The sequence below is a fragment of the Danio rerio genome, chromosome 3 (assembly GCF_049306965.1).
Source record: "Danio rerio strain Tuebingen ecotype United States chromosome 3, GRCz12tu, whole genome shotgun sequence".
NCBI lineage: Eukaryota > Metazoa > Chordata > Actinopteri > Cypriniformes > Danionidae > Danio > Danio rerio.
In genome coordinates this window covers 50,207,542-50,226,807 of record NC_133178.1, presented here as the reverse complement: position 1 = coordinate 50,226,807, position 19,266 = coordinate 50,207,542, and the positions used below count along the sequence as shown (strand labels likewise).

At 35.1% G+C, this 19,266-nt stretch overlaps 1 protein-coding gene across 2 annotated transcripts; it reads left to right on the top strand.

The window, feature by feature from the left end:
* Positions 1-1,683: 1,683 nt before the first annotated feature.
* Positions 1,684-18,888, top strand: gipc1 (GIPC PDZ domain containing family, member 1). 2 transcript variants are annotated; one of them, XM_005163776.6, is made up of 7 exons: positions 1,684-1,859; positions 5,649-6,064; positions 8,452-8,637; positions 9,712-9,892; positions 9,983-10,089; positions 13,390-13,471; positions 13,552-18,888. In XM_005163776.6, exons 2-7 carry the CDS (start codon positions 5,765-5,767, stop codon positions 13,701-13,703), a joined length of 1,008 nt encoding a protein of 335 aa, XP_005163833.1. In that variant the 5' UTR covers positions 1,684-1,859; positions 5,649-5,764; the 3' UTR covers positions 13,704-18,888.
* Positions 18,889-19,266: the final 378 nt, after the last annotated feature.

The window sequence follows — 19,266 nt, the reverse complement described above, 5'->3', positions numbered from 1 at the left end:
AGCAGAAGCCGTTAGCAGAATGTCTAGTGATCACAAAACAACTGGTTTTGCTCACATTTTAAGATTATAAGGCTAAACGTGACATGAAAGGCCGTCTGTCTACAGAGATATCTCTCTACAGTCTATATTACAGTCTACAGTGTTTCTCTGTGTGCGATAAGGAGGGACGATGCTGAATCCAGCTTCTTTTTCGCAGCTTATATTGACTATCCGGTCCACCTTAAAAACCGCGAGGCTTCCGTTTTTCAGCTTTGCGCTCAAGAAAACACAACTGTTTTAATCATAAACTGTAAAATATAGGTTTTAAGCCAAGCAAGGACTTATTATGCGGTCCTGGCGCTATCTTGTGGATAGACAACGTCAACTATCTTTGGTCTACTACACTATGGCAGGCTAATGGAAATTGTAAATATGTTAAAATAGGCACTATAAATAAAGTGCAGTTGCAATCTAAACAACTACATTCTCGACTAAAATAGGCTTAAAAGTAAAATTTGTTTTCTAACAACAGCAATGTTTGTCAAACTGTAGTCTCTGCTCTTTGCTGACTATGTGGGCGGAAAAATACAATAAGGTGAAGGGTGAGAGACCGTTGTGTGATGTTACAGGCAAAACATACATAATATATATATATATATATATATATATATATATATATAGAGAGAGAGAGAGAGAGAGAGAGAGAGAGAGAGAGAGAGAGAGAGAGAGAGAGAGAGTAGTTCATCTGAGCCAGTGGGTAAACTGAACATTAATCAAATTGTTAATTATTTATAAGTATCAAATTTAACTATCAATTGTTCCTTTTAAAATAGTACTTCCTATAACTAGTTTGTTTTTTTTACAAAATTAAAAGCATATGAATTATTAAAAATTTCTTACTATACGTAAACTAGTTATGTTGTCATTAAGGGTGTAACTGGTTTGAAAAGTGTGTGTTAGGGGACACAAAATGGGGGAACGTTTTTATTGATTTAAATCCCATTGCAATCTCCTGTATTTGTGAACTAAGTTATGTAGTCTGATTAAGCAATTTTCATTTCAAACTAACCTAAAATTGTACAAAAAAAGAGCTGAGCTATTTTGTGATATCTATTGCAGACAGCACAAATAATATGCAAATTATATGAAATAGTTGATCATTATTTTGTTAATTGTCTTTTATGCATAAACAAGAACTATTTTTGCTTAATTTAGCCAAGTTTTAATGATAAGATATATACATTTGTAAGAATAACAAGTTTTGGGGTGAGACGGTGGCCAGCACCATTGCCTCACAGCAAGAAGGTCGCTGGTTCGAGTCCAGGCTGGATTAGTTGGCATTTCTGTGTGGAGTTTGCATGTTCTCCCTGTGTTTGCCTGGGTTTTCTCCAGTCCTCCGGTTTCCCCCACAAGTCCAAAGACATGCGCTATAGGTAAATTGAATAGACTAAATTGGCCATGGTGTATATGAGAGTGTATGAATGTTTTCCAAGACTGGGTTGCAGCTGGAAGGCCATCTGGTGTGTAAAACATATGTGGATAAGTTGGCTGTGGCGACCCCTGATAAATAAAGGGATTAAGCCAAAGGAAAAGGAATGAATGAAGGTGAGTTTTATCACATTGTAAAGTTTGTAATGTCTTCTGTGCTGTAGGCGGCAGCAGCGGGCGCGCGTGTGTTTGAGCTGCGCTGCTGTTCAGTGTGTCAATAGAGGAAGAAGTGTGTGTTCTGTTGAGTGATGTGATGTCCGCCCTCCTCGCACACACTACAACACTCCCTAAACTCCTGCATTAACACTCCTCAACAATCATCCCCTGTAATGAACTTACTATAAGCTCGGCGTCCAGCGGTTCATGGTTTTCTCCTTGCCAGTGTTAGTTTGGTAAGTGTCGTGATGTCTACAGGATGCTAACGTGCTAACCTTAGCTTGAGTCTATGAATAGAATCCCAGGATGCTTTAACCCTTAAACTTTTAACTCACGAAAGCACTTTTTCAATGGCGAGTTTAAGTATTTGAGTTGAATTCATCAGTTAGTGAGGTTGTTGTTTACTAGTTCGAGGTTTGTTTGAAGGATGACTAATGTAACGGTATATCAATAAACAAGGCAGAGCCATAATTAGTTATTAGATGTATGGAAATTTTTGCATTATTGCTACTTTATTACCAAAAAGTCACACAAATTTCATTTTAGGGTTATATTATATAGTGTTTTGTTTTTGCTTGTATGAACAAATGTTTCTTTTGTGATTAATGCTTGATAAAAAGGTGACAGGGATCTCATATAAATGTAAATATATTGATAGCATACATAGATTCTTTATTGGAATAAAATAAATAAAAGTTTTATGGACCTATAATGTGTCATTTTTAAAATAATCTTTAAAAAAATATTTTATAACATTTTTGCTGATTAACTGATTCTTGTATTTGTTTGCATGAGGCTGGTGTGTAATAGATTTACGCTATAATAACCTCTTATGTTGAAGCTTGTGAATTGTAAATTTGTTATAAATGTTAGTTTTTCTTGAAATTCTGACTTTATTAGCTTCTGAGTTTATAATTAGTGCTGCGTTTATAGCTGTGCCTTTAGCACTTCTAAGAAAATAGTCAATATCTTGCAAGATGTTGAGTAAATTCAGAGTTGTGAGAACAAAAGTGAATCACAAGGAATCAGCCAAACTTGGGTATTGAGGTAAAGTTGGTTTTATGTTCACACATTCTGACTAGGGATGCAGTGATTATAGGTTTTTGTTATACGATTATAGTCTAACAAATAATCACGGTTTCACGGTTATCATAATTATTATGCATTCATTAATTTCTAAACACCACTAGTTTAGAAAATCACATGAAACCACCTTATATTTTAAAGAGTTATTTATAGCTGCTCAGAAATTAATTAACTAGCACAAAATAATATTAAAAAACAATAGTCAATTTCTCTCTGTGCTAAAAATAAGTAAATTGTTTAACATTTAAACTATTTTTACACTGTAAATAAACGATAGAACAATGAATAAATAATATATACTATAAAGTATTTACCTGGTAGCACCGTTGCTTCCAACTTCAAATATTTTAGGAGCATCATAAAAAGTTTAGAAGCACCCACTAAAAATGAATGAGCACTACTGCAAATTGTATATTAACAGATTTATTGTATTTGAAAACAACATAAATCAGGACTAACAAAAACCAGAAACGATTAACTAATTCTGTTATAACTTATTGATATTTATGCTATAATTGCAAAATTATTGTCTAATAATTATAAAATATTATGATGATGATGATGACAATAATACTAACAATGAATAACATTATCATGCCGCTTTGCTTGAATGTGAGTTATCTGCTATAAAAAGTCCAACTGTTACATTATGACAAATAAATTTATGGTTTGCATCAAACAAAAATGAAGTATTGCAGTAATAAATGTTTTTGCACTATTGTTTTTATACGGATGTCAATATAATAACCAGAAAGAACGGACAAAAGAAAGGAAGAGAAGTCTCACTTCGCCACTCTTTAAAGGTTTTGGTTTCAGTTTGTGTCATTGTAAATGCTCAGTCTTGTTATGCACTGATTTACATTTCTCTGTGTTTGTGGATTCTTGACATGACCACCAGCACATTATGTCATGAGCCGAAGTTTCAATTTAAACTTAGTAAAGTCGAGCTTTTTTGGCAAAGATCCATACACTCTTAGATTTTACATTCAGCATCCATTTGAACGCAGTGAATGCACTGCAACGAGATTCGGGCCATTAAACAGCTGATCCACTCCGAGTTTTTCTTCACTTTCTCCGAAATCACTGGATTGATCTTGCCTGGTGAATCATATCACCACATGATCGCTCTCATCGCCGTTAATATTTGTAACTTTAAGTGGGGTTGCAAACCGGTGTACTTTTCATTGCTTCTTCCTTAAACTTCAGCTGTTTGCAGTTTCCCCTGTCACAAAATCCCTCATCTCAACTAGTGCGCCTGAAAAGTGTGAGCTCATTGCCTGCGTGTGCGTCCCTCCATTGGAAATAATAAACTTGCACGAGCTTGCCTTAGTCATAGTTTATCCAATGTGCGAAACACCGTGTTGAGAAGCCTTTACGAATAATTAACCCTGACAAATTAAAGCATGGTTAATAGTGAAACCGCTTATTTGTGCATCTCTAATTCTGACTTTATATAATTTCTGAAAAGAATTCTTTGCAAAATCTAAATAGTGAAATCGTATTAGCAGCCAAGGACTATCAAAATACAACATTGTTCACTGTCAAATAAATAGTGCTAATAGTGTGTAGGCTGTATTGGAATTGCTTTGTTTATTCTTCTTATTATTCTTCATATTCTTTTTCTTCAGAATGATTTGCATTTTTTAGGTTTTAAAATGCTTGAAATCTCAAAATGCCCCCCAGAAACTTGCGTTCTGTGAATGAGCGTCGCCACATGGTTCCATCCCAAAGAGGAAAGAAAACGCTTTCCTGAACGCTTCTGTCAATCTGCCCAGTTGGTGGAATGAACTCCCTAACTGCATTAGAATGGCAGTCACTCGCTGTTTTCAAAAAAAGACTAAAAACTCTACTATTTAGTCTCCACTTTCGTTACTAATATGCAATTCCCTCTCTGAGAACTAACTACAAAAAAAAAAATAAAAAATTACTAATGTTTTGTTTCTTACACTTTCCTTACATACCTGAAACTTGCCTACAGCACTTATTCATTGTTGCTCTTATAGTTGTGTCAATTGCTTCCTTTTCCTCATTTGTAAGTCGCTTTGGATAAAAGCGTCTGACTATGTATATGTACAAAACTTTGCACGTGGACCAGAAGTGATGAAAATACACATTTGTTATAGGTTTCAGAAGTGGGTTTGGCAAAATGGCTCGACGCCACCTATGCACTTTTAATGGAGTGGCCCCCGAGCTACATTTTACACGCACACAAGCAATTACATGCAAATGTCAACCTTGTCATGAAAAAAATTTAGTTTTTGCCAAAATATCGAAAGCGTTTCTTTATTTTGTTTGTGTAAGCAAGTAGTTTACAGTGCTTAAAAAATACTCAAAAACGTCTCTGTTAATGTTTTTTTAAACAATAATATTTGATATACCAAAGACACACAATTCTTGTTAATGATGAGCCCGGGTGCGAGGTTCCTTTCATCTCTGCTTGCAACTTTAATATTGTTTTGAAGTCATACTTACAGACCGAATTTTATACAGAATGTTCATAGTATCATAGTAAACAATATATGAGCATGTTACAAGTTTTTCACTGAACAAATGTGTGATTATAAAACCAGCTTTACCTCAGTGACATGGGATGAGTTAGGAGGGGGGACAAAAACTGTTTGCTGTTGTAAAACATACGCTTGCATTCCTTAGAAGTTTCAAAAGTATTATTTGCAAAATCTGAATAGGTAAATTATATTATCAGCGAATGACTCTCAAAGTACAACATTGTTCACAGTCAATTAAATAGTGCTAATGCTGTTATATATATGTGCTGAATATTCTAGTTAGTGTAGTAAACAATATACAGACCATTAAAATGGCAGAATGTGCTAATATAAAACCAACTTTACCTCAATATTTTTTTTTCTTATATCGAAAACAAGCTTGCATATTTTTAAAACTTTTTCATCACAATCTGTTTCTGTTTACATTTATAGATCTGGAGATTTGAATGGGTTGAATTCCAGAGATTTCTCCTTTGATTTGGGAACATAAAGAACGGTATCAAAGCTTGTGCACACACCTTTTGCATTAAAGACAGCAGCGCCCAAAAATGCCACTTGGATTGGGACGCAGAAAGAAGGCGTCTCCGCTGGTGGAGAACGAGGAGGCTGAACCCATCCGGGCTGGACTGAACGTCTCAGGGTTGGATGGTCTGGATGGTGGCAGGGTTGGCTTGGGTGAAGGAGCTGCCCATGAGGGTTTACCACCTCCACCCACCAGTCTGCGCCCACGACTGATCTTCCACACACAGCTGGCTCACGGCAGCCCCACAGGACGTATCGAGGGCTTCAGTAACGTGCGTGAGCTTTATGCTAAGATAGGAGAGGCCTTTGGGATTCCTCCAACAGAGGTAAGGAGTGTTTATGTTTGCTTGCATTACTGTGGTGGCCATAATTATTTGAACACTAGTATTTTTTTTAAACTAAAAATGCTTAAAGTCAGTTATTTCTGCTGTAGTGTGTCAGGAGGAAATTATTTCTGCACAATATTGGGAAGATATGAAATATTGCTGTTATGTTTATTTTGATAATGTTATTTCTGTACAATATGATATTACATTAGATATACAGTGGTAATCTAAATTATTAAACCCCCTTTGAATTGTTTTTTCTTTTTCAAATCATGTTGAACAGAGCAAGGAAATTTTCACAATATGTCTTATAATATTTTTTCTTCTTGAGAAAGTCTTATTTTTTTATTTTGGCTAAAGTAAAAGCAGTTTTAATTTTTTAACAAAATTATTAACCCCTTTAAGCTATTTTTTTTTTTTTCGATAATCTACAGAACAAACCATCGTTATACAATAACTTGCCTAATTACCCTATCCTGCCTAGTTAAAGTAATTAACCTAGTTAGGCTTTTGGATATGACTTTAAGCTGTAAAGAAGTGTCTTTGAAAAATATCTAGTTGAATATTATTTGCTGTCATCATGGCAAAGATAAAATAAATCAGTTATTTGAAATGAGTTATTGAAACTATTATTAACTATAAACTATTAAGTACTCCCTAATAGAATTAACAGAAATGCAAAAAAGCGGAGAAATACACCCACTTACCTAATGTTTCTGAACACTTTGAATAACTACAAGCAAACTGTATGTCACGCGATTTGTTAACTTAATATTTTTTCCCCTAAACGGAATAATGAACTTTAAAACCATATCGGATTTACAGTTATTTGGATTAGTTCAGAGAGACGAGGATCAAACCATAATACAAAAACACAAGGGAGCGTACACAGCACAAACAAACACAGCACTGATCAAACAAGGCATGCCGGTCAAATTTAAAGTCTGAGGGACAAAGCCTTATTGGTGAACGAGAAAACACCCTTATGAGGAGTGACAGGCTCGGGATCCAATCAGCAAATGCTTGAGAAGGAAGAAATAGAAGATCAAAAGGTGATGTGGTGAGACAAACAACGAATGACAGACAACGAGAGAGAGAGTGAAAAATCCAAACTCCCACGGACTGTAAAATGAAAAAACAGTTGAATAACCAAAATAATTCATACCCTTCTCTATAATCAATGAAAAAAAATCTTTATTGGCTATTACAGCAATCAAACGCTCTCTGTATAATTGTTGACTAGATTTTGCAGGTCATTAATGGTATTTTTACCCATTCATCTTTAGCAATGAGCTCCATCTCTTTCACGTTGGACTTTCTCCTTGCAGTCAACCTGATATTTACAGAAGCTCCCTCTACAAATGGGCCATAACAAAATGTTAATGTTTTTGTCTGTGAACCATTTCTTCAACACTTTTGCTGTGTGTTTTGGATTGTTGATTTCTGGTTGAATAAAAGTGACTTTAAGTCAGAATTTGCCTGGGGTATGAATCCTGGGATTTTTAACAACCACAGAGAGTCAGGACCTTGGTTTAACGTCTCATCCCAAAGACGGCACTCACTGAGAAGTATAGAGTCCCCTTCACTATATTGGGGTGTTACGACCTACACAGACCACAGGTTGAGCACCTCTGCTGGCCTCACTAACACCACTTCCAGCAGCAACCTAGCTTTCCTATGTAGTCTCCCATTCAGGAACTGACCAGGCACAGCCCTGCTTGGCTTCAGTGCGTGACCATACAGAGAGAGTATCTCTTTACCTTTGGGGCCAGTTTAGCCAATAGCCTAAAAGCAACTCCTGGGAGGTGGGTTTAAAAATAGTAAGGTCCTATCTGTAAAAATTGGATAAACAACCAATAAACATAACACACAAGTACTTGGCCAATAAAATGTGTTTAGCTTATCGCACCTCTCTGTGATATGCATATTGCCTATGGTCGTTGCATAATGATTACTTTTTTAATATATTGTACAGCCCTGTAGGAATTAGCAATTTACATTTTCAATTCCAAATATAAATTTTGCTTGTATTTGTTGTAATTCAATGAGATAATTCAGTAAGTTTGCATGTATAAGCCATAAGGAATCTGACTGCAGCCAGTGCTCCACAAAGAAATCTGATCTCAGCATCATGTAGGGAAAAAAATAGAACAAACCGAGACAGATTAAACCCAGGAGAATCTTGACAGCTTTTCCAAGACATTTTAAGAAACCTGTGTTCAAACCTGTGTTTTTTTTGTATAGCTCATTTCATACACGGTGGTAATTAAATTAGCTGGTAACTAGCTGATGGTTAGAGTGTTTTAGAGTTGTAAAAAATTTGGCCAACCCTGTATAAGAGCAAGCCTGGTTAAATATGTCAACTAAATGCCTACATTTGTTCTCAGGTGATGTTTTGCACACTGAACACTCACAAAGTGGATATGGACAAGCTTTTGGGTGGCCAGATCGGACTGGAGGACTTTATATTCGCTCATGTGAAGGGTCAGAGGAAAGAGGTGGAGGTCTTTAAAGGAGAGGATGCACTGGGGCTCACCATCACTGATAATGGAGCTGGCTATGCTTTTATTAAGGTAAGAATGATCTGAGCTTCCAGTAAAACTGTAATATATTTTATCAAATTGTGATGGTATAATTGAAAGAATAATATCTATTCCAAGTAGCTGTTGTTTATTTGGGCTTAATAGAGACTCAAAAAAAAAAAAAAAAAAAAAACTAGCTATGTTTCCACGTAAATACAGCAGTTGATGGTAGGTTTGTTGAATTAAAGTTACATTGCATCTACATGCCAACTAATTATTATTAGATTATAAGTAGACTGTTAGGTTGGGGTCAGGGCTATGGTTAGTGTAAGTTGACATGTACTTGCAACGTTTCTCATAGTCAGTTAAATGTCTGTTTAGCAACAGTATCAACAGATATTAAGCAGACAGTCTACTTGTACTCAAATGGACCATAAAATGAAAGTGTTACCAATAATTGTTCTGGCATTTTGGCTAAGGATGCGAAAGTGTGGTTTGGTCTTTGTTTTCGGACACACTCCATTTGCTTTCATTTGATTCTCTTGTTTATTTAATCCGTCATTTACATACAAAAATGCATTCAATTTAAGTAAAAAAATATTTCAAATAAAACTAGTTTGAAAAAAGATAATCACCAAACAGTACATGAAGGGGTCCAAATGTGTCCAACCACTTCCGTGCGTCTTCTGGCTTACTGCGGTTCCATTTTCCATGCCTTTATGACATTCAAATTGAATGCAAAAAACAAAACAAAATGCCAAATAATAATTTTAAAAAATAAATAAAATGTACTTTCAAAAAATGTCTACAACAATAATAAAAATGTTTTTTTTTTTTATTAGAGTAATGATGCTGAAATTAACATTTTTACTCACAGGACTTGATCACATTTTACTTTTAAAAATAATTTACAGTATTGTTTTACCGTAGTTTTATTTACTGCATTTTGACCAATAATTGAGACTTGGAATATAGTTATTTGCTGGCAATTCAGCAGAAATGTGTTTTAGCTAATTATCATATTATAATACTTTTTTGATGATCACATTAATTTAAAACTGTATTTTTAAATACCTTCTGGTGGGTCTGCTGCAGTCATCTGAAAACCATCTGTTTCTTTTGCAGAGAATAAGAGAAGGCAGTATTATTCACCAGATCCAAGTTATCAATGTGGGCGACATGATTGAGTCAATCAACGGGCAAATACTCATTGGCTGTCGCCATTATGAGGTCGCCAAAATGCTGAAGGAGCTGCCTAAAGGGAAAACTTTTTTCCTGAAGATGGTGGAACCCTTAAAGGCATTTGGTAAGTGTTCCAGTATCTTGTTGTTGAAGTCGGCTTTTGCAGGGAAATTGATATGATCATTTTGATATATAAATAATTTTTTTTCTTCAGACATGATCAGTCAGCGTTCAGGAAGCAGGTCTGGCTCTGCACAGTTAGGAACGGGCAGAGGAACTTTGCGTCTGAGGTCTAAAGGACCGGCCACTGTAGAGGAGCTGGTAAGATTGAATGAATGGCTCAACACTGTTTTAGTTCAAGGGTCACCAAAAATTACAATATGACGCACATTAAAATATGTGATTTACTGTGCATAAAAGTAGATTGTGGTTAAATTCAAGGACATAGGACATTGTGGCAAATATAAATTTAAAAAGAATCATTTAAAAATTTGTGAGCAGTATTGTGAGAATTGTGTTGTGATGTATAAAAGCATTGTTGCAACAACAGGAAAGAATTCTAGAAGAGCCTAGCATTTGAGGCTAGAAATGTTTCAGAAATGGCATTGATTTAAGTAAAAGGTTTTTAGAGAAAAAAAAATAGGCATGCTTATCCTGATCTGTATCATAACTCTATACATAAGTTGCAATCATTATTGCAAAAGATTATGGATTGGTTAGAAGTTTTAATAATTTCTTAATGTTTACAAAACTACAATTTTAACAAAAGCAGCAAAGCGTCATCTGTGTTGTGCTATTCAGCTATACTTATTTATTCTGCTAAACCAGTCTTAAGTCCCATTTACACCAATACGTTTTAGTTTAGAAACTGAGTTTTAGGGCGAAAATGATCTACGTCCACATTGGGGTTTCCTTTAGCATTTCTAAAACGATCTCCATCCACACTACACCGCTGAAAACGCACATCACTTGACCTCACAAACACTCTTGCAAGCACTGCAATGTATGTGGACGTCTGAGCCCCAGGCAGTCAGTGGGTGCTTTTAGCGCACCTCCCCAGGTGAGAGCAGCGCACATCGAACCGTTCAGCCAGGATCTACCACTGGATCTCATTGCACTATAGTTGTAAGCGTGATATTTCATTCATCTTGACTCTATCTAACGATTCTTTGGTTTTTTGAATCTATCATTTGTTCTCAGGTAACGTTTTTTGGTTGAGCGCAGATAAGTTAATATATTAATTTGTTTAACCGCTTACACTAATTCTGCACAATTTGACGGATTGCTTGCCTTTATTTCCTGTATTGTAAACAATTATATTTCGTAGGGCTGGACGATATGGGAAAAAATTATATGACGATATATATTTCTTAATTTCGGTTGATACGATATATTTCCGATATCGATATGGACAATATTACAAAGCCAGTAAAAAACTGCCAAGAATGCACACAATAGATTTCTATACCCACAAATGTCTGAAAACTGAATTTGCAAAGTCAGGCTCTTATAACTTAAAACTATATATATATATATATATATATATATATATATATATATATATATATATATATATATATATATATATATATATATATACTTATGTGTAACTTATAACTTTTTTTTTTAATATAAACAGTACAAAAAATGTATGTTCATTTAGCCTTTACAAACAAGAAATGTTAAATAAACTGTCAAATAAATAAAACTGCTTATATATATATATATATTATTTATATATATCAAATATGTAGAGATAGTTCGTTGGGTTTTCCAGAGTTTGGTTGCGGCTGGCATTTTCTGCGTAGAAACCTGCTGGATAAGTTGGCGGTTCATTCCGCAGTGGCTAAGCTGAAAAGAGAATAAATGAATTAATGAATGAGTTTGTGGGGGTCAGCTTGACCAACGTGATGAACAGAAACTTTTTATCAGCGTTTTTTTTTATTTTATTTTTTTTATGCTGAATATTTAACAATCTAAATAATACAGAAATCTTACAATTATGACATCCACATCAGATAAAAAAACAGAAAAAGAATAATTATTATAATAATTAAAAAATCAAAAAGAGTATAGGCTGCATTAATATTTGCAATAGAAAAGAGTTGTTTGAGTACATTCATAGTTCTGGTTGCTTTTCATCTTGAACGTCCTTTAAGGGGTCTATGTCTATTTATATTTGTGTATATTAACTAAATTAAATTAAATATTTCTTATATATTTTATATAGTCTATTTATAGACTAATATTTTATATTATTTTATATAAAACATTTTCATAATTTAACAGATTTAATACCTCTATTAATCACATTCTTTCTATTTTATCAGCTCTGCAATACTTAGATTTCTGATAAATATATTTGTGAATTTTATTTTGTGCTAGCATACAGCGAGTTTGTGTGTGTGTGTGTGTGTGTGTGTGTGTGTGTGTGTGTGTGTGTGTGTGTGTGTGTGTGTGTGTGTGTGTGTGTGTGTGTGTGTGTGTGTGTGTGATGTTTATGTGAGGATCAAGTATATGCAAGGATCGAGTTGTACATGAGTGTATTATTGTGGGTGTTTATGCAACGATCGAGTTTATATCTACGTGCGTGTGTATGCATAAATCAAGTTTATATTTATATGTGCAAGTTTCATAAATGTTTTGAACAATTAATAGTATAGGTGTATATGCAAGTAATTTATAGGTGTATATGCACATTTTCTGTATGTGTTAATGAGCGAAGATTGATGTAAATCCTAAACGGCGCCTTATAGCCATCTGTGTTTGCTTCATTGCCTTCTCTTTGACACCGGTCGGCGCGGGCCACAAAATATTGCACTGAGGGCCGCAAATGGCCCGCGGGCCGCGAGTTTGAGACCCCTGCATTAGAGTATTGAGTAAAAATCATATTCCATGAAAACCTACTGTAAATGCCAAAACTTATTTTTTTTGTTAATCTTAGTTTGAGCACTTTATTTGCACAAATTTAAGGGCTTTTAAAAAGGCAGATTTTTCAATCAGTTGTCTGCCAAATATTGTCCTATCGTAACAAAGTAAATGGAAAGCTTTTTTTATTCAACTTTCAAATGATATATGAATCTTAATATCATAAAATGAACCCTATGACTGATTTTGTGTTTTTTTGTTTGATTTTCTTTGGATCACATATCAGTAGTAAACTAAACAAAACAATTGGGTTTTAGAATTTTAAAATGTTAAATTTCTCCATTGGGACAGAAAAGGTTTATAGGTTATTGTTTAAAATTATAGACAGAACTATTATGACATGGGTATCAAACCACAGCTTTGCACAGTTTAGTTCCAATTGTAATAAAACACACCTGATCTAACTAATTGAGTGGTTTAGGCTTGTTTGATACCTACAGTTGTGTGTGTGTTGAAGCAGGGCTGGAACTAAACTCTGCAGAGCTGCTGGCCTCCATGAACTGAGTTTGACCCCCTTGTGTTATGAGCTCTGAGGTCGTTAATCGCTTGTATATGGTACTTAAAAAAAATCCCTTAGGAGAAGAAATAATAATAATAAAAAGAAACAATTTCAGATCAGCGCAGTTCAGATCAGCTATAAATTTCATTTAAGCAAGAGAATGTCTGATATTCATTCTTTCTTTTATGTTTCAGCCTTCAGCTTTTGAAGAAAAAGCCATTGAGAAAGTTGATGATCTGCTGGAGAGCTACATGGGCATCAGAGACAGTGAACTTGGTATGTTTCCATGCATATTCCTGTTTTTGTATGTTTTTTTTTAATTAGCCTCTTCTATAACTCTTCACGTTTTTTTACAGCTGCGACAATGGTGGAGCTTGGCAAGGATAAAAAGAACCCAGATGAGTTTGCTGAAGCTTTGGACGAGACTCTGGGCGATTTTGCTTTTCCAGATGAGTTTGTGTTTGATGTGTGGGGTGCCATAGGCGACGCAAAGGTCGGTCGCGTGTAACTCTAGAAAACACCAATTTAGGAACACTATCAAATTTAATTTGTATTAGTTTTGGGAGCATACGCTGGGATGCTTTTAAGAACGCTGGAAACACTTATATGTAGGTCTTTAACTCCACTTAAAAAATAGAGTTCAGATTTGACTAGGTTGGGCCTAATCACATAAATGAAATGTCTTATTTGGTAGAATATTACAGGTAAGTTCACCCAAAAATGAAAATTCTGTTATTAATTACTCACCCTGATGTCATTTCAATCCCTTGAGATCTTTGTTGATCTTTGAATCATAAATTAAGATATTTTAGATGAACTCTGAGAGCTCCCTCATCCTCCATCCTTGTTTCAGTAAAGGAACTCTTGGTGAAGAAAGTTAAAGCATATTTAATCTAAAATATCTTACATTTGGTTCTGAAGATTAAGATTAATCTCTGGATTAGTGTTAGTAATAAATAACAAGATATTGTTTTTTGGGTGGACTAATCTTTTAAAACAAAGGTATACTTCACCCAAAAATTAAAATTCTCCTATTTACTAAGCCTCATGTTTAGCCAATCCTACTTCTTTTTACTCTGCTGAGCACAAAGAAAGATATTTAGAAGAATGTCAGTAACCAAACAGATATTGCCACACATTTATGCTCATTTATGTTTATTCCTCCAACTATGGCAGTAAATCAATGGTAAGGTCAGTTTCGTTGCTGATATCCTCCAAATATTTGTGTTCAACAGAGCAAAGAAGTTGATAAAGGATGGAATAACCTTAGGGGAGTAAATTATGGCAGAATTGTCATATTTGGATGAACTATCGCTTAAAGAAAAGATGCTTAAACATTGAATTTGCAAGTTGTTTCCTCCAGGGACCTTTAATGTTTTCTCTGCGAGGTTACTTTGTTACATACTGTGACTTTCATTGCACTGTGTTGCCCGTCGCTGTATAAATTGCACGGTATGGCACAGAACACACAGTGCAGAGATCGAAGCAATGCACTGTATTGACCTGCGGTGTGGATATGACCCTGTCCCAAGACAGAATAATGGACCATTTTGTCTTATCTCCACTATAATGATTCCCTAAAGCATGTGCTGTCTTATTTACTCTTGTTCTCTCTTTTACGAAGGATTTCAAGTGGCTTTGAAGTTGTTGCTATGAACTGTTGACCTCTAGTGCTTTACATTTCCAGTTCTGTGGCTTAGCTCTTATTTTAAAGGAGTAAAAGGAAACAAACAGAAATAGGTTTTCATTTTAGTAGTGTGGTAAACTACTACTCAATGCCAAACGTAAGTATTTTTTTTTCTCTGTAAAATCTGCATTTGCACGCATCATGAAGTATTCCACATAGTATTACATCCGTTACAGTATTTATCCTTTTGAGGACTGATGGAAGAAATATGAAGGGATTAAAAGTGGGGCTGGGTGATGTTTAGCCTGGGTGATTAATCGAATTGAGAAATGCTGCAATTGTCATGCACATTTTGTCATCTTGTCAGGGAGCCATGGTGTAATGCAGGGCTGCGCAACCCTGTTCCTGGAGATCTACCTTCCTGTAGATTTCAGTTGCTATCCATTTCAAACACACCTGCCTGTAATTATCAAGTGCTGTTCAGGTCCTAATTAATCGGTTCAGGTGTGTTTGATCAGGGTGAGAGCTGTGTTGCAGGAAGGTAGATCTCCAGGAACAGGATTGAGCAGCCCTGGTGTAATGGTTATTATATCTCATTTGAAGGCTGGAGGATGCTTCAAATCATGGAAACTTCAAATAATTTTATGAAGAAGAAATCCAGTAAAACTCCATCGGTTTAAGTCGTGACGTATCGGTGACGCATAATGCACTGTTTTACTGTTTTATATATACCATGATTTTCGAAAGTATTACAGTGCTTTGTAAATGTTTATTATTACCATTTGATGAGTCTCTCCATACAGTTTGATATAGTGTTTGGACCCGAAAGCTGCTTTGTGTGATGTCACACTTAACTAGCGGATAGTGTTACATCATAGATATTTACACTAGATATCAATCGCAAACAGACCCTGAGCATGTGTCGATACCGCCGCCACGTTTGTACAGTGCTCCCTGCACAAAAGCCATTCACTAGTCAAGCTAATCTGAAGATGCTGGACTTTTGCACTGCGTACAGGTGTAGTAATCAGAAAACAAAGCATAAAGGCAAAACTATACATAAGTAAGATTTTGTGTTTTACGTTTTTGTATGGTACAAACTTTTGTGCTAAACAAGTAAAGTTATTGATGATAATACAGTCAGTTATCGCACTGACCATAAGGCAAACTAGCACCAACTCACACTAAATACTAGGCTTATGCTAGTTTTGTTCAATAAAAATAGCAAACAATGTAAGTGAAATATGACAACAAGATGTTGCGGTGCCGGAAAGTTGTATTTTTATTGTCTAAGTGAAGTACCGGCTAGTTTTTGAAGTAACCTATAAGGGTGTCTGATAACATAACAGCGTCTGCGCCTCAATGTGCATACCTTCCACTATGAATTATTGAATATTACAAATGTTATATACTATGTAGATCAGAAAGGTGGATATGCACATTGAGTCGAAGGGATATCAATGGTTCACATGAGTTGTTCTTAATGGAGATGCATTCACAAACGAATCACTCCCTTCATAAGAATTAAAAGTGAAAGCATGAGAAGGGGTGTGTTTTAGGACACGGATTAGGTCAAATTTAACCGGGAGGTAAGATAATATATTTCTATGCACACAAACACACGCTCTGTCGGCAAAAGTCGCTAATCCATTAATGTAGAACAGTGATGTAAAATGATTTACTTTTGCAATTAAAAAATGAAAAAATAAAACTAAAAATCTGTACTAACCACAGTGAAAACACCTGGGGCCTCATGTATCAACGCTGCATACGCACAAAAACTTTGCGTACGCCAGGTTTCACACTCAGAATCACTCACGTTTGGATTTACTAACAATGAACTGAACGTGGGAATGTGCGCAGCTCCACGCCAGCTTTATGGCTGGCGTACGCACATTTTTTGTGCGTGTGTTTTATTTCCATTGGCGACTCCTAGAGGCAGTTGTGTTAAATTCCTCTCTACAAAGTGTCTGAGCCTTGCAATGGCAGCTGTATGAGACGGGTTCATCTAGCAGGTATATAAGGTTTCTATACCATACATTTGACCAGCTAAACATTAAAGCGCAATTTGCAGCGGTCGCCTGTTTTCCCAATGTAATCTGAGCTATGTACTGCACGCACGTTGCTATAAAGACACTATCTGAAGATGAATTTGCATACGTGAATCAGAAACATTACCATTCAATACATGTGCAAATAAAATATGATGCACACACTTGTTAATGATTCCTACTTGTCTTTCTCGTGATAAATAGTTGGCAAAATCTAATATGTAGCGGGGGAAAAAAGAAGAAAGAGTTCATCAGACGCGGGATTCGAACTGAGTTCATGCTCGAACGTGTCAAAACATGTTGATATGCATCTTACAAGCTGCGCCACTGAGACTGTTAAGGGCATTGCAACATTTTACACATATAAACCACACTATTTCTTTTTTAATTCACTCAGTGCGATGTTTAGACCCAACTGTGTTAACCGCATCAGCTAAACTCTCCCACTCTATTTTTTTCTTTTGTTGTTAATTCCGGAGAACAAACTTGCAAATAACACCGCTTTTCTCCGGTCTACATCCGAAAGCAGCACCTCCAATTCTCATTCTGTTCAAAGTTTCTCTTCTTGCTTGCTTTTGCCTTTGCTTTTTCGTTGGGTTTTGCCAAAGTAGAGTCATTAGCATATTCATACAGGGGGGGAGCCACGGAGGGGTTTTGTGCTCGTGCGTGTTGAGCTCAGTTTCACGTTCATTCGGATGTACAAAAGAAGAGATTGGGCGTACGCAGTGTTTCATACATCTGAATTTTTTTCTGCGTACGCACATTTACAGCTTTGTGCGTACGCAATGTTTTAGTAAGATTTCCACGCAAGTCTTCGTACATGAGGCCCCTGATCATAGATATATGTATAAATGTTTACATATCTCTGGCTCCGGATGGCCAGTCAATAGCGTAGGCGACATCTAATGTAAATATATATGGTGTTGGATCATAAACAAGATTTCACAGCTTTCATTGATTAAGAGTAACAAATAAATACACTAATACTGAATCATGTCACAGAAGGATTTATTTCGCAAGTCATTTTGCATTAGCATCTACTACACAGAGCCATTGTTTTCTCTGAAGAGACACTAAAAGCTGTCACAGAATGATTTTCTCACAAGATTAAATCAAATCTGATACTAAAAACTATTTTTGTGTAGCTTATCAGTGAACTACGACTCTTTAATGCTGCTTTATATGAAAGCATGTGGTATAGGTGTAATACAATCAAACTTTTCTGACAAGATGTAAATGAATATCATTTTCGATTAATCTCCCAGACTTAGGTGATATATAAGTTACACATACAAACATCTTAACGTGTCATATTAACCAATTAGAATCAAGTTATGCTGTCCACATGGTTTTTAACTTTATATATGTTAATCATTTTATTACATATTGAAAATTGTAATTATTTACTCACCCTTCACTTGTCACAAACCTGTTTGAGTTTCTTTTGTTAGTCAAAAACCAAGGAAGATAGTTTGAAGTAGGGCTGTGTGATATTGAAGAAATCTAATATTGTATTTTTTTCCTGCGATAAATACTGCGATATTAATACAATTTCACCACAGTATTTGAATAACTATATGGGAAGAATTTATAATTTTAGACTGATTGGGATGATTAAGCGATTGCATAAAATTTAATAAACAATCTACAAGCATAGCTAAATTCAATAAAGGGAAAGATACGAATGAAATAAACAGCATTTTATTATTTTCAGAGAAGTCTAACAGTACTCAAGTAAACAGTAATTCAATAATCAAATGTAAATTAATACTGCATAGTCTTTGTTTTATAAATAATTCAATAAAAATTAATTACAAATGGAAAAAAAAGTTACTAATGGTATAATTTGTCATGCCTGAATGCTTTTAAACTCCTCACACAGTCTCAGGCCTCAAAAAAACTTTTGCTAAATGTTAAATTATAATCCATACTCAACTTTGCATATATTTGCGGTGTGACTATTGCGAATGATCACATCACAATATCAATGCTGAAATATTTAGCAGCCCGATTTAGAAGAAAGCTGTAAATCGTTACCCATTGACTTCCATTGTAATTGTTAATCTTACTATTAAAAATTCAGTAGTTGCTGGATTCTAAAGTTCTTTGAAATATCTTCTTTTATGCTTCACAGAAAAAAGAAAGAGGTTTAAAATCACTTGAGGGTGAGTAAATAGTGTGCAAATTTTAATTTTTGGGTGAACTAACCCTTACACAAGCTTTAAAAGTGACAGTTATTCTAAAACAAAACAGATTAGAAAAAAAAATGCTCTGCATTTATGGTTGCTTGCAAACAATTTGCGATAGAAATACTTTGACGTCAATGCTTTTGCAAGCAAACTTTCATAGGGAACACACACAGTACATTTGAGGATCAAAGGTAACGTATTTAC

Excerpts from the sequence above, each read along its gene's own strand:
- gipc1 (XM_005163776.6), top strand. The coding sequence starts at position 5,765 with ATGCCACTTGGATTGGGACGCAGAAAGAAGGCGTCTCCGCTGGTGGAG. Across the intron at positions 8,638-9,711 it reads CTGGCTATGCTTTTATTAAG|AGAATAAGAGAAGGCAGTAT; the intron begins GTAAGAATGATC and ends TTTCTTTTGCAG. Across the intron at positions 9,893-9,982 it reads GGAACCCTTAAAGGCATTTG|ACATGATCAGTCAGCGTTCA; the intron begins GTAAGTGTTCCA and ends TTTTTTCTTCAG.